Here is a 24363-nt window from a genome sequence, read left to right on the forward strand (position 1 = left end):
AGGGGACACCATTTGCGTTCCCGTTGTATCCGTGATAGGCTACATAAATATTTATGTAGCCTATCAAGGGCTACCATAGGCACGCAAATGGCATCCCCTACTCAGAACGCCATTTGCGTCTGCAGCAGCCCGGCAGCAGCTGGAGGCCCTGCTGCGGGTTGGCCCGGCCGGCGGCTCTGCAATCTGGCCATGGAGCGGAGCCAGCTGGGCAGGATTCCGGGGGGGAGGAATGGATCGCCTCCCCCCCATCGAGGATTTCAGGGGGCGGGACGGAGCACCTCCCCCCCACCGTGGATGTCCCTGGACGAAACCAGGTAAGTGTTTTGTACATCCCTAGTCTTGAGGTTACTAATGCCTGTGCCATTGTGGCCAAGCTATGATTTCCAAAGATTTCCAGGAGAGGAAATGTCCAGGAGAGGCTGTAGCTGGTGAATCAGCCAAAGCTGGTAAAAGGCACTCCGAGCTGTCACAGCCACTTGGGCCTCCAGCAAAAGTGATGGATCTAGGAGTACCTCCAGACTACGAACCTGATCTTTCAAGTACTAAAGGTACTTATAGGGCAATAGAGAAGTTTGTATATGGTATCTTTACATGTAGAATTACAGTCCTGTCTTCCTTGCTGTAAATCACTAGATATAGCAATTAGCAGCAAACTCACAATTCTTTATCAGGTTACTTTCAATAGTTTTGTCCCTAGATTTATACATTGCGGTTATACACTTATCTGGTTTAAGCCTCATTAAACTCAATGGAGCTTATTTCTGAGTAGACATGCACAGAATTGTGCTGTAAAAATACAGTGAAATACAGCTAAGACAGTAAGGCTGATACTTACCTAGGTGGTGGTTTTCCTTTTGCTTCACACTGTATTACAATATTCTCCCTTGGGTCAATAATATAGTCTTTTGGAGATTGTTGTATTATTGTTGGAGGCTGTGGCACTTTTTGTGAAATATGATTAGAAAAAAAGGAAATGTTATATTATATCTTCAAAAAACACAAAACCATTTTGTAGAGGGTAAATATATATTTTTTAAAGCAAAACATAGAAAAAGTGATGTTAATCACAGACATCTAGTGTTCTGCAGTCTTGCACAAACCTGCAATGGAGTAGGTTCCCCTGAAATGAATGAGGAATGTTGCAGTTACATGTCTGTAGGACTACAGCCCAAGTTTATAAAACTAAATAAAACTAAATATTCTACCAGAATTATTCATGTCAGCACAGCCAAGCTATTTGCATGCCAGCTCACACTACCTAATCTTTTAGCAACAAATGTTCTTATTCTGGACAGTTACTTATGAACAAAAATTGATATCCATTTGCCTTACCAGGCAATGATTAAAGCCTTTTTCAGATGTTCTATAACTATGTAGAATCAAGACACAAAGGGAAGCTTGGCCCACCACTGTGCCCACTGACCTCGCCTTCTTCTAGCCGACAAAATTTGCTTTCACCAGTGTTCCCAATCCAAGAACACACTACATTGCCAAGTGTCAGATTAGATTCCCTCTACTATTTAACGTTCTAGGCAAAGGACCAGATGTCAAGCAATTTGTTCTTAATTTACCAGAGCCTATATCTGTTTGATTAGACTGGCATGCAAAATTCATGAGAGTGAAGAGAGTTATATTTTCATGTAACATCAAGTTTTCACATTACTTCAAAATGTGTAATGGAGAACAGGATTTTGAATAGTCTGTGGGCCTCTCAATCACAACCAGATTTCCTGCTACCGCAGAAAAGCTCCACTGTGTGCATGTAAGCACCTGCTCAAAGGGATTGTGCCTGCAGTGTGGGGCTAGGTTAAAGCTTAAGAATGGACCCAAGAACAACATTCCTTCTCAAGTCTGTTCCAAAGGTCTCACCCACAGAGGCCACCCAACTCAACCAAAAGGGCCACACTAAGACTCCAATGAGAAGCCGCTGGCCGCACAGGTAAAAGATCCCCCTTTCTCCCTCTCCATGTGACAGGAACTATGGCAGTCTCCCAGTAAGTAGGGACCTATGCATATCTGCATCATAATGAATGTTTGTGCTGTATGCCATGAAATGCTTCCCAGGATATCATTGATCAAGCATTTGTATAAGCAAGTGGAGTAGTGTGGCAATTTCTATATGGAAAACATTTCTCTCTTGTTGTAGAAAGAAATGAGATAGGATATTTCTAGTAAGTGAAATCTTCCTGAGTGTCTGTAGATGGCTGTCTAAGCCTTTCCTTTTTCCTGCAGGAGCAGTATTTATAAAAGGGCAATACACACCATGTGAGAAATGCTGAGTGATGACAAGATACTAGAAGATAACACTGAAGATAATACTACCTGAAGATAATACTAAAACTATAATCATATCTAGGTCATAGGAAACTGAGCAGCTAGCTATGTGCATGCAGTGGAGAATTGACCTTTTTTTGCTTTGTAAAATACAGCTGCACTCCAAGTCACTTCTGAAAATCTGGGGAGTTTCACAAACAGTTTTCAGTGCAGATGTGTGGAACAGAGAAAGAATTACTGTTCGGTTAAAAAAAAATAAGTATTGTGTACACCTGAGAATATACACGAAGAGGATTTCTTATTTTCTGGTTAAGAAGTAATACTTTGTCTTGTTTCAGAAATTAGCTGTACCATGTCATTCACTTATTACAATAACAGTTGTACCCTGTTGTTCATTTCCCTCCCTAGTAGGAAGGGAAGAAGTAAACATGGAAAATAGTTCCCCCCACTGCCTGGCCTAGCACTCCTAAATAGGTGAGTGACTAAGGATAGGTGAGGAGAGAGTCAGATGGACCCTAAATTTGGTGTGGAAAGATACTGACTATCCAAGAGTTAGTATTTTGAAAAGGAATTGTGGCTTCTTAGTGCAGAGGGTGTTTGCGAGAGGCTAAACATGTTTGTGCTGTTTGAGAAGAGCCAAATTCAGGCTGCACATGCCTCTAAAGCTTAACAGCAAGAGAAAAGATGAGCAAACCACACTTATCTGTGTACAGATGATTACTTCTCAGGAGCAATAGGAAAAACATCTCCCTAACTGCTACCACGGCACTTGGCCTGACTCACCTTAATGAAGAAGCGCTGCCCTGTGGACAGGAAAATGCCACTTGGTTCTATTTTCTGAATTGCAGCTACTTGTCTGGATCCTTCGCCCTGACCTTGCGCCTTCTAGACGTGCCAGACCACAATTTCCAGGGTAGTATCCTATTGTGCCAGTGCACTCGCAGGACCCATAATTTATGCAATGGGGCTTTGGTGCTTCTAAAAACAGCCCGAAATGAGTGGAAACACTCATTTCTGGAATGGGGCAAGTCAGTGGAGCTCACAGGAGGGAGCTCCGCTGACCTATCCCAATCCAGAAACAAGCATTTCTGCTAGTTTCCAAGATTACTTCTACAAGAGCCAAAGCCCTGTTACACAAGTGGTAAGTCCCCCGAGGGCAACAGAACCAGTGGAGGCAAAGTCCTGGCTGGGAATTATGAGATTTTGACTCTAGCACATCTGAAAGGTTCTACTGAATGGTGAAATTGACTAGACCAAACTGCAAGCAGAAGCTGGCACAATCAATTTAACTCCTAAATGAAACTTAAGAACAACATATTCTTGAATCATGGGGCATCACTGAAAAAGAATGGCTACGTGAGTACCTATATGGATACATACACATCCTTTTAGGTGCTAAAAGTAAGTAAAAACAAAATTTTGAAATATATTCCAAAGCTGCTCCTGGCTATACTCTCTACAGTGCTAACTTCAATCAATCATCTGTACACAGCATTAATAACAGCAAACAACACCATAAACAAAAAATCATGCCACTTAGACTCCACACTCATTAAGACATACACAGTGTAAGTTTTATTGTCTAGTTCAGTGGGCAGAAAACTTACATTCTTCAAGGAGTTTTGCTTTTTATCCCCCACATCAGATTCAGCAGGTGAATTGTAATCATGAATTAAAAAAAAGTATTAGTTAGTAAGAAGAAAAAGTGAGATCTTAGAAAGAGAAGTTATTGAGAAAATATACAGATCACTCACACTGAAGGTCTTTTCTAATCATTCCCACTGAAATAGCTGAGACACTGAAGTTATTTTGTTAGCATGACAAGAGTCAGTGTAGCTTCTCACATTGCAATGTGTGAGACACTTGTCAAATGCTGACTTTTCAAGGGTAAATACTGCTTGTTACTATGACCTGTAAAAATATACAGTATTGATAAAGTCCTGAGGAGGTAGGAAGATGGAATGAATGGAATGCAATGCCTTCACACTGCAGGCAAAAATCAATCTGCCCATGGGGCCAAATGGAAAAGCAACTAAACACTTAAGACTGAATTTAAAGTTACAAACACCACCAAGTTCTATTCCATATGCAACATGAGTAATTTTTTTAAATTATCTATCTGATTTCATTATCAAACCAATTAATTTGAATGTGCGAGCCTTAAGCAATATTTTATAGCCAAACTAATAATGTTCAGTTATGTGTGAATTAACTCATGCTGCAGGAAAAACAACAAATTTATGTTATATTTACTGTTTTACAACAAATGAATTACTTATATATTTGCTATAGGTGATAAAAACTTAAGCTTCAGTTCAAAGCAGTAATTTGTGCACTGCACATGAACTAGAATTGCCTCTGATAGTCTCTTTGCAGCAGCTCCTGTTCCGGAAGACACGGGCTACTACTCAGTTTTAGAAATGCTCTGTCTTCTGGTGGGGAATCATTTTTTTATACTTTAGCCCCAGTATTATCTCCTTTCTATGCACCCATTTAAAATATCTGAAATATAAATGTTTTAGTCTTAAATTTGTTTCTTTGATACATATTATTCCTGTCTTAAATCATTAACGTTGCAATCCTATGCCCACCTATCTGGGAGTAAGCCCAACTGAACACAGAGTGACTTACTTCCAAATAGATGTCTATAGGGTTGCACTATACATATCTGTTACAAAGGCAAAGGTGAGAAATCTAGTCCTGCCTATGAATTAGGATGGGTAGAAGTCAGTAAATGTAAGCGAACTGATTATTTTAACATATTCTATACATTCAAACAGCACACTGCTGGGCAAATTAAAAATGATCTATACAACGCCAGGGCAAGTAAAATACAATTGCACTTGAAAATAAAGGAAAAATAAAGGCTGTCTTGGAACTTCCTGCAACTAAGGGAAGTGATGGGCATGAAAATCCTTTTTTTGTATGGGTTGATTTTCGGTTATCAGGATGTTTCGCTATAGCAATCTACATTCACCCAATAATATGCTTTATGCTGCGAACTGTTACTACTTACAATCAAGAGGTACGTCCAATGCAGCAATAATCTGACATAAAAAGAGAACCAAGGGAATTCTGCTGCCATACTTGCTGCTGCCTCTCTCCATCCTTATTCCAAGATGCATTAGAAAACTCCCACTGCAATTAATATACGCTCAGCTTTCCTTTCTTATTATCAAAAGAGATTTCTGGAAATGGTTGTGTGAAGTTGTGCAATCTGGAAAAGAAACAATGCCAAACAATAAAAGAGAACTGAATGCTAGTAATGATCTGGAAGAGATCATCAGACTACCACGATCTTTGCGTTATCGCTACTTCGCACATATATTTTTTAAAAATTAACCTGAAATCAGCACATGGATCATGTGTAACATTTGTATACATGTTTTTTTCACTACATGTACAAGTTCTTGGGAGATGCAGCCAACTGTGGCATAGCTATTGGGAGGGGCCACCGTTCAGCAGGCAACATGCTTTGTGTCCAGGAGGTCCTATATTTGATCCCTAGGATTTCCAGTGAAGGCTCTGTTAGCATGATTGGGGAAGAACTCACCTGAGACCACAGAGGGCTACTGCTAGTCCAAGCAGACACTTCTGGGCTAGACAAAAAGAACTGACATAGTAGCTCTGTTCAGACGTTTGAGTGTATGTGTGTGTGGGAGGGAGGGAGGGAGGGAGGAAGGGAAGCAAGATTAAGCATGCCTAACCTCTCTGTATGTTTATTAGAAGGTTTGGCCAAATACTCATGAGCACTTTTGCTTTGCAAGTTTACAGCCCTGCAAGGAGTTCTACTGAAATTTCCAGGGGGAAGGTTGCAGTTTCCTCACAGTCATCGTAGTCTTCCTCTCCCAACCTGAGGGAGAAGGCTGGGGCATGAGGACCTGCTGAACACTCAGGTGGCACTATTTACCCTCCCCCCTCACTCCCACTTTCCTCTTACTTCCTCACAAAGACCTACTGCACATCTAGGTTTAGAGACAATGTACTTCAGCTACTGCCTATTTGTTGATACTCTCTCTGTGTGTTTTTTCTTGCTCTCCATAAGTCATTCTCCCACAGGTATAGGATCCATCACATACCTGTTCTCTGCAGGCCATGAGGGAGGCCCACCCTATGACCATCAGTGACTCTTCTGGCCTCAACACATATTGGGCTGCGTGTCTATCCAGGCAGCTAAACTCACATCCAATCCACACTTTCACGTAAATCAGTCTTCCAATTTAGTTGATAACACAACTTGAATAGCACACTGTAAGCTCAGAAGATCAGTATCTAACCGTAGAAGGAGGGTGAATAGAAGGCTGAAGCAAGTTGACATAAAAGAAATGGTATGGATGAGGTAAAAAGACAATGCAGTGCAAGCTTTCCAGTCTGCAACTCAGGACAGAAGTAAATCTATACGGGGAAAACTAAAGCAGTTCTAAATGCAAGAACTAGGGGAAAATATTACAAATAATACATTGTCCAGCTGAGGCAGAACAAGGAGGCTTCAGGGGTGGAGCTTGGATTTCTATGCCTTGCTCCACTCCACCTGTACATGGTGTCCCAGTTCTGCAGTAAGCCAGTCTAACTCCAGGGGGCTCAGTGCAAAGACACTGGCAGTACTGCCATATTTTCCCTAATAATTCATGAGATCCGTTTCCTGTGCTGCTACATATAGTTCTTTTAATGTGGTCATTCAATTTTTTGTAATAAAATGACACACCCTGGGTAATAGTCCCCTATATTATCTTTCATCAAACATTCCATGTCAATGAGGTTTTACAAGTTCATATCTGGAAATAAATGAATGACCAAATCAAAGATAGATTTAAAGCATTTTAGTTTATATATATATATATATATATATATATATATATATATATATATCTCCTACTTTGAGATATTAATAGCAAGGTGTTATTTTTGAACAAAAACAGTCCACTGATCTCTCATTGATGTTTTAAATATTGATGTTGATGTTTTAAATATTGACAAGTGTTGATGTTTTAAATATTGACTGTTTTAATGTGGCTGTAAGGCAACTTAGTCTCAAAGATGTGAAGTAAAAATATAATTTATAATTGTATTTATGCAAATACTAATTTATACATTTTGCTTTCTATTTGCACCACCAATATCACAGCTATTAAGCTGCTTTGTCAACTCCAATTGGTCTTGGAATTTCACTTGATAAAGTACCGTAGGCTTTTCCATAAATTACATTGAAGTTAATCTTCTAGTCTTTTATCATCTTGATTTATTTGAATAAATATTGGAAAAGACATTAAGCATGAAATTTATGATTGGGTTTTATTTATGAATTAGGACTACATTTATTCAGCCAAATTCAGGCATTTGCTACTTGGAAGGATGTTATGTTTATTTTCTCTGTTTAATTCCAAGTCTTATTATACGTAGTACAGATGTAAAGGATGTTGCTGACTGAAGCATGCAAAATTAATATACACCATATTTAAATATGCACATGATTTCTTAATGAAAAGCCTTTAAAACATACTTAAATTTTATCTGGTATTTACTGTAATCAGGAATTACACTATAGCAAAGCAAGCCATAACAGGGCCAATTTCACAACTTGTTTACCTTCAGACTTTTAGACTAAAACAGAGTAATTCATTCTTGAAAGTTTAATTCTGTTCATTCCATGTAAAAATACATTTTTCCCAGTCCAGCTACATTGTAGGCACACAATACAATTTATACAGTATTGTTTAGCTAGATATTATATTAGACCATTCCTTCTAGGCACTGAAGAATCTATCCATACCCTCAAAATACAAGAAAGGTGAAATCATATTGAGGGAGTTCGGAACCCTCAGCTTTTCAGCTGTTTCTCTTCCTATGCAATACTGTTTTTGCTAGCAACTATTGGTACATTCCCATTTATTTCAATCAGATATGAACTGCATCCAATGGAAGTGGGTTTTATTCATATTAGTAGAGCACATAACATAGGAAGGGGTTCATGCTTTGCATGCAATAGGTCCCAGATTCTATCCATGGTAGGGATGTACGAATCCCCTTACCTGGGCTCCACAGAGGGTTCTGTGTGTGTGGGGGGAGGCGATCCGTTCCTCCCCCCTAGAATCCTCACCGACTGGCTCTGCGGTGAGTCCGCGGAGCTGCTGGCCAGCTCCGTTCCGCAAGTGATACGGCAGCCATTGCCATGCCGTATCGCTGCCTATGAGAAATAGGAAGTGATCCGGACACAAATAGCATCCTCTACACCATTTGCATCCCTGTTTCTTCTTGAGATAGGCTATGCATTTGTATTTACATAGCTATTTACGTAGCCTATCGCGTGAAAAAATGTTCCTGTTTTTTCACGCGATAGGCTATGTAAATAGCTATGTAAAAACAGACGCATAGCCTATCGCAAGAAGAAACAGGGACACAAATGTTGTAGCGGATGCCATTTGCATCTGGATCACTTCCTGTTTCTCATCCGCAGCGATATGGATGGCAATGGCGGCCATATCGCTTGCGGAATGGAGCCACTGCCGAGGATTCGGCTCCGTGATGATCCGGCAGGAGGTGGAGGTGAGTGGAAACATTCCGCCATGGACTCCAGAGTCCGTGGCGGAATTCTCTGCCATCCCAATCCATGGCATGTCCAAGTAGGAGTGGGAAAGACTCCTATCTGAAGCCCTGGAGAGCTGCTGCCAATCAGTGTAGACAACACTGAGCTAGATATATCAGTGGTCTGAGTCAGTATAAGGCAGCTTCCTACCATTCCTAAAAAAGTTTACTTGCAGCTAGGGATGGGTGGATGGATTCCCTACCTGCCAGTCTGTGGGGAATCTGCCCATGGGGGGGAGGCGATCTATTCCTCCCCTTAGAATCCTCTTTGGCCGGCTCCGTTCTGCGGCGATTCCACAGAGCTACCGGCCGGCTCCGGAGTAAAAGCACTATGGCCACCATGCCATATCGCTGGTTGAAGGGGATTGACTGTGGATGCAAATGGCGTCCAGGACACCATTTGCGGCCGTAAAGGTCTTAGTTTAAGGTAAATGCAGCCGTAAATTAAACTAAGACCTTTACGTCATTTCCATCCCTGCTTTTTTTCCACACGATAGGCTACACAAATATTTGTGTAGTGTATCGTGTGAAAAAACAGGGACGCAACCATTTACCACTGCATTTACCTTAAACTAAGACCTTTATGGCCACAAATGATGTCCTGGAAGCCATTTGCATCTGCAGTCAATCCCCTTCAGCCAGCGATACGGCATGGCGGCTGTATCACTGGTACTCTGGAGCTGGAGGATCCAGCTGGAGAGGATTCTGTGGGGAGGTGGAGGTAAGTGTTCCGTTCCGCCATGGACTCCGGTGGGGGGGCGGATTCTTTAGAATCCAGCCTCACTGGGGTCCGTGGCGGAATTCTCCTCCATCCCTACTTGCAGCTGATGAAAAATGCAGGAAGCTGTATAAGTTGTAATGATTCATTGCCACCACCAGAATTACACTTTGGCCCCTTTCCAACGCTCATAGTTATGTAGGGGAATTGCAGTGTTTCTCTCTCTCTCTCTCTCTCTCTCTCACGCACACTCACATACACACACACTGTAACTACATGGAATAAAACCACACAGAAATGACTCCCATAGGGTCAGTGAAGGTGTAAGGTGAGCCTTTATTACCAGGCATTCTGGAATCCTAGGCTATACTCATGGTCACTTACATGGTGAAAACGGACACGTTTATTTATCCATGCAACAACATACACAGATGATTTTTTAGATGGAAATGGTGTCCCATAGGAAATTCATCATGGGTAAAGAGCTCCTTGACAGGAGTTGTAAAACACAGGTAGAAAAACAGCCCTTTGGTTACTGGAAACAATACCTTGTTCACCCCTAATTTCTGAAACATTGGTAAACAGTTTCCATATTTTTAAGCTTTAATCTGCAATCAGGAAGACTGGAAACCTGCTTTAACAACTACATGCTGAGTCTGTGTGTCATATTCAGTACCGGCCATGCAAATGTCTATAAACCTACCACTCAAAGCACAGTGTGCATTTAGAGAAATTAAAAATAAACTAAGCCAAAGATTTTCAGCACATAACTGTGGAACTGATTTGCACTGAAATCAATGGGACTTCTAGTTGTGTTTAATGTCAAGATGTCACTATGAGAACAATGCTCATTTTACATGAAAGAAAAGAAGAAAAGCTACATTTCTTTTTGTGAAAAAAGCAAATAAAATAAATACTACTTTGACCAAATATGTTTACACTTTTCTGTGTCTCCAGTAAACAAGAAAACCAAATTTTTGCTTATTCGTTAACAATCTTTGGGGAAGCCTTTGGTTTAAACATTAACTTGGGACAGTATGCCAAATCTGAAGCCTTTCTTCCAATTCCACATTGTCCTTGTTTGTGTTCCTTGTTCTGAGCTGTAGCACCACGAAACATCCTTTAAGCCATTTGCCCTTCAGAGGGTTTGGAGTTTTTCCATTGGTGTTTAATACACTTCCTTACCAAACTAAGCAGTGCTGCAAACTTAAGGTTAACAATTGCCACATATACGAAGTAAACTGCACATTATAATAGTATCACTTCTTGCCTCTGCTAAATTTATGGTACTCTTTAAGGTGGGTGAGACTGCAGGAAAGGGGCAACTTTAAAAGGCTGTAACAGAAAATTTGACTAAGTCAATGAGCAAATGTTTTACAAGAGTCAGGGAACACTGCCTAACTCAGCCTTCCCCAACCTGGTGCCCTTCAGATGTGTTGGACTACAACTCCCAGAATCCCCCAGTCCAACACATCTGGAGGACACCAGGTTGGGGAAGGCTAGCCTAACTGCTGTAAGAGTTAGCTTAGTATTTATATAAGCATCATGCTGATAGTCTTTCATTGTGAATTTCAGCTCACATAAGCCTTCGTAACTTGTTAATCGGGCAATAGTTGTATCGCAGCCTGGCAGCCACTATTATTGGATTAAGCAAGACGAAGACTGCTAAAGAAATAGGTTTTTTAAAAATTCAATTTACATACTTTTCTTAATTTTAGAAAGTTGAAGTGCCAGTTCACATATTACTTTCCCCCTCCTTCCCCCTTCTGTGGCTACTGCACTTTCCCTCCCTCCCTCCCTCTGCATCATCAAGCAAGTGGGTGTCAGTGGTGCTTCTGTATGGGAGCCCCACAGGTAATACATTTGGGGGGATTGAAGACGACCACCACATGCCATGTATGGGAACCGAGCAGCTCTCATTCATTTATTCCATCTCTATACTGCCCAATAGCCGAAGCTCTCATACAGAAGTGCTGCTATCACTGCATGGTCTGCTTTGGGGTGACCGGCAGTGGGGACAAGCAGATGTGCCTGGGAATCATTGTTCCCTGGTCTCTTCCTTGCCAAGGCTAGGGATGGCAGAGAATTCCGCCACGGATCTCGGTGAGGCCAAATGCCAGTGCATTCGGCCCCCCAAAATCTGTGGTGGAACGGCCTGCCGACCCCCGGCCCCCCATGGATCCCCCCCAGGACGAGACTTACCTGGGGCGGATCTTCCGGGCTGCCGCTGCCGCCATTTGAAGAGTTGTGTTTTGTTTGTTTTTTCAAGACGTGATAGGCTACGTAAAGATTTACGTAGCCTATCATGGCTGGGTAAAAAACACACAAAAAACCGTGTACGCAAATGGCGGCGGCTATGGCTGCCGCCATTTGCGTTCCTTATTTTTGGTGTCTAAGTCTACGTAAATATTTAAGGGGGCCGGGGAAATACGTAAATATTTAAGCGAAAATAAGGGGAACGCAAATAGCGTAGCGGGCGCTATTTGCGTCCCTTTTTGATTCGCCGTTTTAGCCTACGTAAATATTTACGTAGGCTAAAACGGCGAATCAAAAAGGGACACAAATAGCGCCCGCTACACTATTTGTGTTCCCCTTTATTTTCGCTGTCATAGTCTACGTAAATATTTACATAGACTAAGACGGCCAAAAATAAGGAACGCAAATGGCGGTGGCCGTAGCCGCCACCATTTGCATACGCGGTTTTTGTTTTTTGTTTACCCAGAGCCCTCCGCGGCCGGAAATCTGGCTGCGGACGGCTCTGGCCTGGGCCTGGCTGGCTGCTCCGTGGAGCCGCCGCGGAGCACAGCCGGCCATTGAGGATTCCGGGAGGGAGGAATGGAGCGCCTCCCCCCCCCGTCAAGGATTCCGGGGGGAAGGACGGAACGCCTCCCCCCCACACCATAAACATAATCCGCGAACAGGTAAGTCACTTTCGTACATCCCTAGCTAAGGCATAACAACTAAAGTCAGGCCATGGGCTCCTTCATACGGAGCTTTTATCCTGTGACTGAGATTGCTTCTCCACAGAAGTTTGCGGGCTCTTTACATCACGCCATGACCCTGCCATGGCCCTCCGGGGCATCTCCTGCACTAAATGCCCCTTGTTCTGTTTTTAAATAGATTGCAAATAATGAGCTATTAAATTACCCCATTGTGTTGCGCTTTGGTTTCCTCTGTGAAAAGAGTTAAGAAGAGGAGCAAGATCAATGAAAGATAATGGAAGACTCAGATACGGCGGGGGGAGGGGGAAAGGAAGCACATGTCAAGGGAGTCAGTTGTGATCCTGCATTTAAAACAGAAGCAGAAAGCACTGTTTTAAATGCAGGATTTTAGGCTGGTGTAGAGATGCCCTCTACATGACTCTCTCTCTCTCTCTTTCTCTCTCTCTCTCTCTCACTCACACATACTGCATTCCAGTTTAAGTATTATGACGATGCAACTTATTTGCTCCACTAACACTGGTAGCAACCAGCGTTAGCCCTGTGCACTTATTCACATACAGTGAATGCAACTGCAAGTAAAGTGCCGATGCAAACAATGCTATAGTTTGTACCAGCATAGGGATTATCTGCACAGTCTAGTGAATTCATGTAAGGGGAGGAGGGGCTGCCACTGTGATCCAGTTCCACCCACATACATTAATTCTAAGTGCTTAGAACATTTGCATAGAGACAGTATAAGCAGTCTCCTTTGTGGGTTTTTACATATAAAAAAGTGACTTTGAGATACTTTCCCAAGATTTAATTCCCACAATTAACTACTGTAAAACTACATTCCCATTCTTGGTCTATTCATCTATACTTTGTTCATAGCTTTTAAGATTGTTGCCTTGGGGTAATTTATTACATAAACAAGGCCTAAACACTATAATTTATAAGAACTCATTATTTATTTTAGCTGATACAAGCAGCTATCCATGTACAGTAAACAAGGAGTATAGTTATGTACATGTACACATTCTCCCACACTATACAATCATTTAAAAAATATTCTGGCATTTTATATATATCCTTAAAAAACTATCATTGCAGGTTTTAGCAAATAATCAGCCCTAATGTATATGTTTCTAGTTGATGCATAGGCCAGGTCTTGACTCTTATTAAATAGTTTTCATTTGGCCAAATGAGACATATGCTAAGTTCCAATAAAAGCTCCTGCTACAAACATCTCACAATCCAATTTTCTTGTTACATACTGCTAAGAACCAAACCACTGAAAATAAATTCATTAGGGCTGAAAACCAATATACAGATAATATAATAGAGACACATACACACAGGCTGTAGGAGCAAAAAAGACACACAATAACGTATCACCATTTCCAGGATATAGTTGCTATCTCTTTAATTTGTGCTGTAAAGCGACATTGAAGTCAATAGTCCTCATGACAATCCAGCCCTCGAAAATGACTGAACAATTGTCTTTTTTTTTTTTTAATGAAGCTGTGTGCAACATCCAGTGTTGACACAAGGAACATAGTTTTACTGTTTAATTTAGAAAAACCGAGCAAGATTCTTTGCCTCTATCATTCACATAGAGTTGCACTTTTCATTAGAACTTGGAAAGTAATAGCACTGTTCATTTTGCTGCTAGTGGAACATCTAATGCATAAAAGAACTGCCACTGCAACACTCACACTTTCCTCATTTTATGCATTTATTCATAAACTACACACAACATTTCCTCATTCTCTATTTATTTCTAGAAAATGATGTTAGAGACCCTTAGGTGCTATGATGAAGAAAGGTTCAAATCTCGCTCAGCCATGAATGTCACTGGGTAACATTGGCCTAGTCACTATCCCTAGAAAGTACATCACGAGATAGTTGTGATGATAAAATGGGACAGGGTGAGAATCATATATGCTGCCTTGAGCTCCATGGAGGAAAGGTGGGATATAAATGAAAGTAAATAAGTATCATATATGTAAAACCCATATTGTTCATGCCACATCCTGCAGAGTCCATCTGGCTGCAATGTGGCAATGGACCTTCTCTGTGGTGTGTGTCCCCTCGTCCCCCCCAAATGTTCTCCCCTCTGCAATACGTCAGGCAGGAATGATAATCTGCTCCCGAGGATTATTAAAAATTTACTTGTTTACCCTGGCTTTTCCCAACCATTAACTTGTCTTAATGTTGCTGTTGTGCTTGTAGTGATCTATTGTATTATAATTCGTTGTAAATTGCTTCAGGATTTTTAAAATGAGAAGCAGTATATAAATATCTCTAAATAAACAAATGCAATAAAATATGAAATAGATCCTTTATTTGGCAGACCCACAAAAACTTCACCTGCCTGTTAATGTTTCAAACAAACATATGGCTTTTGGAATGATACACTAGTACTAGTATTTGTGAACAGGATAATAGTTTAGCCTTCTTACTACTGTCTTACATTTTTCATGCATAAAACATTAGTGCAATCAACATGTAGATTACAAGAGCATAGTAGGTTGCAAGTCAACAGCATTTTCACCAGAGTCTCAAGGAGATCTCCAGCATGAGATGATTATAAAGCCACTATTGCAGATGCACCTGGAGGGGGTGAAGGAAGACAGGGATCAAGAGTATGCATAGCTCCAGGCAACTGTCGCCAGGCTACCATTGCCAGCAGCAGGCTACAGCAGAGGTGGAGCATTTGCATGTTCTGGGCCTCCCAGCCTTCTGAAGGCCACAGTTGCCTGCAATCCCTTGCTGGGGCAATAGCTCTCCCTTTGAGAAAACACTCCAGTCAGTATCACTTACAGTCCAGAGTCCTGACAGTTCCTTACCTTGCCGTGATCCCGTTCTCCTGGACCTGACTCTGCTTTATTGAATGTGACCCTGTTTAATGAACATGACCCTGCTTTACTGGACTTGACCCCTCTCTACCTGACACTGAACCATCCAAGTGCCGCATGTGCCTTCCCCTGGGTATCGAGCCAAGCCAGGACAGACACCTTGTACAATTCTGTGGAAGAGGCAGGGCAACGGCATGATAAAAGCCTTGTCTGGAAGCATCCACTGTCTTTCAGAGTCATAAATCCTCTAATGTGAAGCATTTTGTATGTTTCATACAAAAATATGCCAAGGCATTGATGTGTTTAGGGATAGGATATGCTCCCTTTCCCCTAGGACTTCAGATCTTTTTTCCTGCCCAAGGGCAGGTGCAACACCTAGGCCTCTGATTAGCTTGTTCACCAACAGCAGTTCATCTCCTGTTGCCTGGCTAAGTGCTCCTCATTGCCTAGGACAGCAAGTCTTTTTACTGCCCAAGGGAAGAAAAGGAGAAGCCGGACACAGCAGCTGTGCTTTAGATAAGTTGCTTAGTAATGGCAGTTGATCTTCTGCTGCCTAAATGTTCTGTTCATACAGTTGTTCATACAGGTGCATGTGCAGGGCAGTCAGTTTCAGTCACTTCCACTAATACTTAAAGAAACATTATATCACTGGAAAGCAGCTGTGAGACTACTTTTTGTGGTGTTGCATACATGCTTAGGAAAAACTGGATTTTGGCATGTAAAATATAAGCGAATAGTGGTATTTCAGAGAGATATCACATCAGCCAACTCCTCCTGTCTTTTGAGAAGTTATAACACTTGGGTTTATTCTTCTAGTTATATTTCTAAAACATGAACTATCATGCTTTGAGTATACGTACAACTAAGTAAAAAACAATGGAAATTGTTCTTAATAGAAAAACATGGTAACATTTCAAAGGGAAAGTATACTAGGGAAGGAATATAATATATTTTATAGACTTGCACTGAGTAAAGAAAACTGCTGAACATGCCAAATTGTGGTATGGTTTTCAAATGATGAATATTTTGAGCATGACTGTGACCTATAATAAGAATTCATCTATTGGCTTGAATCATAGACTATTGAAGCCTTTTTTCTAAAGATTTCCATGGCTACAATAAACTTGTGATTATTCATTGGACTTTTTTCTCCAAGGAAAGTACTTAAGTAGAAACAGTACTTAACTGTCTTTAATTAGATCTGTATATATTTAATTACTAAAAAGCAGAAAATAAATGGCTTTTCTTTTTAAGTTAATTTTCGACATTGTTTTTTAACTAGATAAAACTGAAGAGAAAAATTTCTTATTCAGAAATCCAGCCAGAGCCAGTGAGGCCTTCAAGCTCATCAACAATTTTACATTTCCAGCAAGGCATTTCATATCTTGACTGGTCCCACACACAATTTAGTAAAAAGTATTTTAAGATACAACTTTTCTTGCATTTCAATGCCAGAAATCTAGATTGCAAAAATGAGGTATTATCTGGAAAATTTACTTTTTAAATATCTTTAATTAACTCTTACCAACTGAATAGCTCTCTCAAGAAACTTGTAGTTCATTAAGCATCTGCATGTTTTTAAACCTTTAAAGACACATTTATTCTCAATAGATGTTTTGACGCCACCTATTATATTTCAAAATATTTATAATGGCTTAACTCTTTCTGGTAATATTTCACGATCTAATGAATGTATTGACAGATGAATAGATGTCAGCATTTCATAATTTCACGCTGAAATGTGTTTCCTGAATCACGCTTCTTACAAAGCTGAACAGCAAGGAATTTGTCCCAAAATTGTAAAAGCCAGAAAACCACATCAATTGCCATGGTTTTGGAAACTAGACACCATCACTATTTGAATATCTGTTCTTTTGTCATCCTACCACTGACGTTATTCTATCCATTCTTTCAGCAGGCTTTAGAAACTGCTGCTAGTCATCAACATTCTAGTGAAGCAGCAAAGCCTCACAATATTACTGGACCATGTAAAACACAAAACGAAACATTGAGCTATTGAAAAGTAGAGCTACTGATGCCAGACAGATGACATTAGTAAGTTAACATATGAATCCGCTTACGCTTAGTAATTTTGTAAGTGTACATAAATTCCAACATTTATTCTATCATGTCAGTGATGCCACTATCTTTGCAGTAATTATTTACATGGCATACCTAAAAATTACGGCAGATTTACAGAAGAATCCTAAGACAGAGGATGGGGGGAGATTCCATGACAGAGAAACCTCCACTTCGTAAGCCTGACTGGCTTGCTGTGGCCAGGGCAGGAGAAGGGGGCACAGCTTCTTTTCCTCCACGGTTTCGTTTTTCTATATTCCCTCCCACTGACACCAGTGAGAGGGAAATAATTATACCAGCTCTAGGCTGTCATATTTGCAGAACTGATCCATGGGTGTGTCAGTGGAACAAGGAGGCTTGGAATCCTACAGATCCAAGCCCACTATTTTGGACCCTACTGCCGGTGGGAGCACTGCCAGTGGTACATCCACAACCACTGAGCTTTCCACAGGTATACCAGGGGTACTTTTGTCACATCCAATGGCCCTCTGCCAGCTTTTAGGATTGCTCTGCTAATTGAGTACCTTTCAACACATTCTTTTAACACAGGGATGATGATAGACAAAATACAGCTTGACTGTTTTCATTCACAACTTATCCTTCCAGCACTAAAAACTGCTGGGATTTGTAATAGTATGTGTTATCTTATTTTCTGATTCTTCGTGAAGGACATGGAATCCTTTTCTCAGAGTGAACTCATCTTACCATCTAATCTAGAGTTTCTGGCTGCTGACCAAACCGTCACAAGCTTAACCTTCCTATGGTTGTAAAATTCCTTTTCCTAATGGGATATTAGGGTGAAATAGACTCCAATTTAGTCAGTTAAAAACAACAACAACACCCAATGAGTTATATTTTATATTGACTCCAATTGAACAGAAATCAAATGAAATTTAATTAAGGATTATAGTAGAGAATGCGATGTCCTTCTGCCATACCCTATTCCAGCTACTGAAGTGCAGCACAACTTGTAACCATTTGTGTTCCTTCCTGCTGCAGCTCCAGCTGAAAAGCTGCTGAGCGAGCATGCAGAGTTGTAGCTACAATATCAGTAAATGGCTATTTGAAAGTCACCCCAACATCAGAAAGAGGATTTGTACTTTTCTGTGGATTTGTAATTGAAGGAAACCTATTAAGGTTTTGTAGTGTTGATGTTGAAAGGAATAAACTTGTTGTGGACAGTAAAAGATGCAGTAATATGAATGGGAAAAAAACAGCCTGATGCAAGTAATATCATACTGACATAGACAGAAAAATGAGTGTCATACACTCATGATGTCAAAAGTTGTCATTGCGCTGAAATGAAACCAATCCATGCAACTGGATCTTATCCAGTTAGCAGAGATAAAAGCAGACAATTCTTAACATATAAAAGCATGTCCCAGATATGTGGGGACATAACATTACAACTGTGTTCTAGCTTGGTATGCACAGTGCTTTGAAACAGCAAGATTGCTTGACTATGTCACATCGATCCTTTATGAGCTTTGCCCTTGTGTTACATCTGCTATTGGCAGCACAATGTGCATCAGCAGCAATTTTCTGTAAGGAGAAAAAGGACTGAATCTGTTTTGTCAACTCATGGGATTTCAATAGTAATGGCCCCGTTTCACATACAATCATGAACATATTAGCAGTTACTGCAGGTCTGAAAAGGAATAAAAGCTGCCAAGTAATAATGAAGGTTAAAGGACTTTTAAATGAGGGACATGATGAAGAGTTACTCTACTGGAAGAAGAAGACAGGGAAGGGCTGTGTGTAAGGAAATGAGGTCTGAATCTGCATTCATACTGAATTTTGACCTCTCATAGTTCTGGACTAGGCTAAGCAAAGTTCTCACCTAGTAAGTATTGTTACTGAAATAAAATGTGATGTATGACACTTTAACCACCTGGGCATAGTTCAATCATGTTCATTATCCTCTCAACCAGGAATGGGAAACCACCAGCCTCTGAGCCAGATTGGGCCTATGATGCATTCCCATCCAGTCTGGCACTGAAGCCCTGCCTTTTCCCTGCTGCTCATCGCCTCCCTGCCAATCAGCTGAGCAGCACGGGGAGCATTTTCATCAGGATCACGAAGAGGGAGGGAGTTAACCCTCCCCTCCCCCATGCTCCTGATGAAAATTGTCCCCATGCTGCTTAGCTTAGAAAAATAGCAGCAGGGGGTGATATTCTTTGGGATAGTAGGGCTGGGTTAAACCTCCCTACCTGCTATGATCCCAATTAAAATGTTCCCCTATGTTCTTCCCAATGGAGCAGTGGGGAAAAGGGGACAGGGCTGCACATACAGTTTAACTTTACCTGTGGCCCCATCCCCTTTTCTCCACTGCTCAGCTGATCAGAGGGAAGGAGTATGTGTGTGCAAATGCATGAAGGGGCAGGGAGAATAGTGCATGTGAGCTAGAGGGGGAAGTGTGTGTCAGTAAGAGTGTGAGGGCAGAGAGAGAAGTGGAAAGGAAGGAAAGAAAGAAGTTGGGAAGAAGAAGAAGAGGAGGGGGAAAGAGAGTGTATGTGAATTTTCATGGTATATACTGTAACTATTGCTACTCTTGCTGTAAATTATTATTACTATAACCCTAAGCCCATCTCCTGCTGGCATGCACCCCCCAACAGATCACACCTGAGGGAATATGGCCATTAAGAAACCGCCTGCCCGCCCACCCACTCAACCCAACCCAACCCAAGCCAACCCAACCCTTACAATTTTGTTGTTGTTTGTAACTCAGGGCCGATCTACACTTACTTTTTTTATGCTTCCAATGAGCTTTCATTGCCCGTCTTTCACATTATGCTGTCCACGGTTCGTATTGGAACTGCAATTTCCCGCTTCCCTGCTACCGCTTTCAATACCCTGATATCCCAGTATTTCCCATTCATGTACTCTGCTCTTCCGTGTTCGTCACCATATAAGGTCGTAGTCCACTCCCACACCTGCGAATATAAGGTGGTGTTTGTATTTCTGTCCTGTCCAATCACACCTCTCAATGCCCCCATGTGGTCTTCCGGCTACTGATAGGCTAGCATAGCTTCCTCAGCACTGGAAGTTTTATCACCAACCAGCAGAGGGCTGGATGTGCGTGCGCTTGTCTGATCTCAGAAGCTCAGCAGGGTCAGCCCTGGTCAGTACTTGGATGGGAGACTGCCTGGGAATCAGGCTTCCTGCATTGAGCAGGGGGTTGTTCTATCCCTTCAAATGACATGAAGTTTTACCTCCTTCTATCCCCAGCTTTGGCTTTTTTTTTTTAATTAAGGCATTATCTTCAAATTTTCAAAGAAGCAAATCTTCAAAGAATTGTAGCTTCTCCAGCCCGATTGCTCCGCACACTTGCCCGGGCAAGCATAATATTTTTCACAGTCCCCCCCCATGCTTGCAGCATGGAAAGAAACACACACACATATCCACGCAGACCGTCATCACTATTCACAGACTAACATCAATAAAAATGTCCGCCGCTCATGAGATGATGTTAAAATTGTCCACGGACATTTTTATCGATGTTAGTCCGTGGAAACGACCAGCTTCTCCCACGCCACTGCCACCACAGAAGTGATGGGGGGAGGACGAGAGGCGTTGCCTTCTTCTCATCTTCTTGCTGAGGGAACTGGTGTCTGGGGGGGGGCGGAGTGGCAACTTCTTGCTGGGCTTCAAGCCCCAACCGGATGCTTGCGCCATCCCTACACACACATAGGGATAGAAGAAGAGAGGGACGGTGGGCAGGGTATTGGCTGAAACAGGAAGAGTTGCTGCTCCTTCAGTGAGAGCAGCCTTCCTTGAAAGCAGGAAAATAGTACGGCACCGGAATCTGAACCGTGCTTGTGCATTCGAGGAGGTACTGGAACGGGGAAAGAGGGTGAGTGTGGATAATCACGTTTTAATGCGAGTGCATTTAACCCGAGAGTGCACCTGACTTAATTGCAATGGCGGGCGCAATGTATATCAGCCCTCAGATGGCAGGTTTAGCAACCATGTACCACCTGCTTTAAATTTAGCTGCACAGAAATAGTCTGAAAAGGGGGGGTTGTTGTAGAACTTCTATCCTCACTTACAGGAGGAAACGGTATGCTGAGGACTGGAGGTCCTGTGCACGTACATACGTAAGTATAGCAGTGAAGAGGAAAACCCTGTACGTGCCAGAAACGCTATTCATGTGAGAGTGAATGCTGGTTTTTGGATTGAACACATCATACTATGCCATGATCTGAACATTTTTGGAAGCACTATTTAAATTCTGCTATTTTTTGGTTTTTCGAGACAGTGCAAGTGTCTTCTCTGAACATTCTATGCAAAGTAATTTATATTATAAATGATAAATGTATTTTACAAAGCTAGTACTAACAAATATCACAATATGAAGATAGTTATTACAAGATTTAGTTCAAGATTTTAGCAGTTCCTTCTCTGGCGAGCACTGGAGCTGCAAAGAAAGGGAAACTCGTTATAGAAAAATGCAATACCATTAAGTTCTCCATCACCATTCTCCCCAATGAATAAACCCACTCCAGTTTCAAAGTGCATTATATAAATAGTTTACTACATTAATGGAGGGGAAATGAAAAATGCATGCATCATGATGCCTCTATCAATATAAGGGCATTCTATAAATCTTTTTAATTGTTAAAAGTCATGGAATTGTTAATTCATGGAATACACAAGTACTTATTACTCACATTACTGATCTGTTATTACTTATTTCACGGGTTTCATTGAAAAACCCTGCAAAAATGTACTGCTTATGTGAATGGAAATTTGCAAAAAGGTGCTCCCCATGCTGATTCATGCAGGGGTGAGGGGCATTTTGCCTAAAACCCACGGAGCACAAGGGACAGACTGAGCTGGATTTGCTGCACCCGGATCAATCAAAGGCAGGTGGGGGCACACCTGCTTAAGGTGGTCACATGCTCAAAAGCCCCATGCCATGCCGAAAACAACTTCCCAGACACAGCAAGAAGGAGAGGATTGCAGCAACAGCTTTGGCCCACAACGGGACTTGCAGACATGAGCAAGTGGAGACAGAAACACTCCACAGGAGAAGCAACTAGGGGGTATGTGTGCATGAGCAGAATGGAAGGAAGCTGCTCTCAGGGCTCAGGAGCACCAAGAATGGTGTGGGAACACAACCAGACATCTTAAGGCCCTAAGGTACGTATGATAAGATCACACAAAGAGGAAGAAAGTGAGAGGGAGCTTGAAGTTAGTATCAGGGCCAAACAGACATGACACCAGTCACTTGATTGGCATTTTTTTTTTTCTTTTAAAGTTAACAGCACTAGTGGAAAGCCTGATCTGAACGTAGGGGGGCTTTAACTAGTTGCCCCTCACTGTGGTTCTGAGCTGTATCACCACTCCTTTCTTGCACCTGCTATTTGCATTGGAAGGAAAGTTCCCATTGATGACAATGCAAATAGGTGCCAATCAAACCCGGGAATGCAGCGGGAGCCCAAGTGTTAAAGCTTCCTAACCCCACCAGGGTCCTCATCCTATTAATAATAAGGATGGTCACAAAAATAAAGCAAGAATAGTTGGTGAGTACAAAGGAGAGGGCCTTTTTGGTAGTGGCTGTGGTACAACTAGGCCTGGACCTCACTTTCTCCTAAAACAGCTTCCCTCTCTTATCCCCTTCCTGTTTATTCCCAGTTTTTAAAAATTATTATTAGTAGCCACTAGGGGTGTACGAAACTCTGCTTACCTGGCTCTGCCGGGTTCCGCAGGTGGGGGGAGGCGATCCGTTCCTCCTCCCCGGAATCCTGCCTGGCTGGCTCTGCTCCGCGGCCAGGCTGTGGAGCCACCAGCTGGGCCAACCCACAGCGGGGCCTCCAGCCGCTGCCAGGCTGGTGCGGACGCAAATGGCGTCCTGTGTAGGGGACGCCATTTGTGTCCTTTCCCCACCCTGTGATAGGCTACGTAAATATTTACGTAGCCTATCACGGCAAAACTAAGGGAACGCAAATGGTGGCAGCTACGGTGGCCGCCATTTGCGTTCCCTTTTTTTCCCGCCGTGATAGGCTACGTAAATATTTACGTAGCCTATTACAGCAAAACAGAGGGGTTCAAATGGCGGCCACTACGCCGTTTGCGCCCCTCTTTTGCCGTGATAGGCTACGTAAATATTTACGTAGTCTATCACGGCGGAAAAAAAGGGAACGCAAATGGCGGCCGCTGTAGCCGCCGCCATTTGCGTTCCCTTAGTTTTGCTGTGATAGGCTACATTAGTATTTACGTAGCCTTTCACAGCTATATGGAAGAAGCGAATGGCGGCTGCAGACACGGCCGCCATTCGCAATGCAGCGCGGACGGCAGCAGGTAGGTGCTCTGTTCCGGGCCCATTGCACGGGGTGGGGGGGGCTTTGTTCCGCCATGGATTTCGGGGGGCTGAATGTGCTGGCATTCGGCATCACCGAGATCCGTGGCGGAATTCTCTGCCATGCCTATTAGCCACCTCTTGCTGCCATACCTGCCTATGCAGTCTTCATGCTGCTGCTGTGGCATGGCACAAGGCTGTCCGACAAAGAGACACTGGGGAGTCTGCAGCACTGAGAACCACCTGAAGGTTGGCTGAGACCCACTGGTGGGTCCTGACCCACAGTTTGAGAAACACTGTTCTAACATATTAGGAATGTAGAAGAAAATGTAACGTATGCATTGGCGGGGGGAGGGGGGGAGAAATGTTGTGTGCTGCACAACTAAAGTAATGTACATGGCTGTCTAAAGGGCCCATATAGGGGTCTAAAATTACTGAGCTGCACCACTGGGTAGTGGCCCTGCATTTCTAGAATGAGCTTCCATTGGTGGTTTGTCAGGCCCATTTGTTGCAGGTCTTCAAGAAAGCTCTGAAGACCCACCTGTTTTCACTGGTCTTTTTTAAATTTCTGGCCTTGCTGCTTTTATTTAAACGCACAGTTTATTGAATGGTATTGTTTGTATTTTTTTA

General features: G+C 42.2%; 1 protein-coding gene across 33 annotated transcripts in view; it reads right to left on the reverse strand.

Annotated features, from left to right (window-relative positions):
• NRCAM (neuronal cell adhesion molecule) overlaps window positions 1-24363 on the reverse strand; it is a 218278-nt gene that overhangs the window by 105302 nt on the left and 88613 nt on the right. For 27 of the 33 annotated variants that reach the window (XM_084810717.1, XM_084810713.1, XM_084810722.1 and 24 more), the window contains 2 exons: window positions 5291-5491; window positions 836-941 (listed from right to left, as the gene is read on the reverse strand). In XM_084810717.1, the coding sequence (XP_084666843.1) occupies window positions 836-941; window positions 5291-5399 (215 nt within the window). In that variant the 5' untranslated portion in view covers window positions 5400-5491. Of the gene's footprint in view, window positions 1-835; window positions 942-5290; window positions 5492-20177; window positions 20366-24363 lie in introns of all 33 variants that reach the window. The other 6 variants (XM_084810723.1, XM_084810745.1, XM_084810743.1 and 3 more) reach the window with 1 other exon arrangement.

The sequence above is a fragment of the Heloderma suspectum genome, chromosome 7, assembly GCF_057233095.1.
Source record: "Heloderma suspectum isolate Gila_16-S chromosome 7, 16-S_ref, whole genome shotgun sequence".
Classification (NCBI taxonomy): Eukaryota; Metazoa; Chordata; class Lepidosauria; order Squamata; family Helodermatidae; genus Heloderma; species Heloderma suspectum.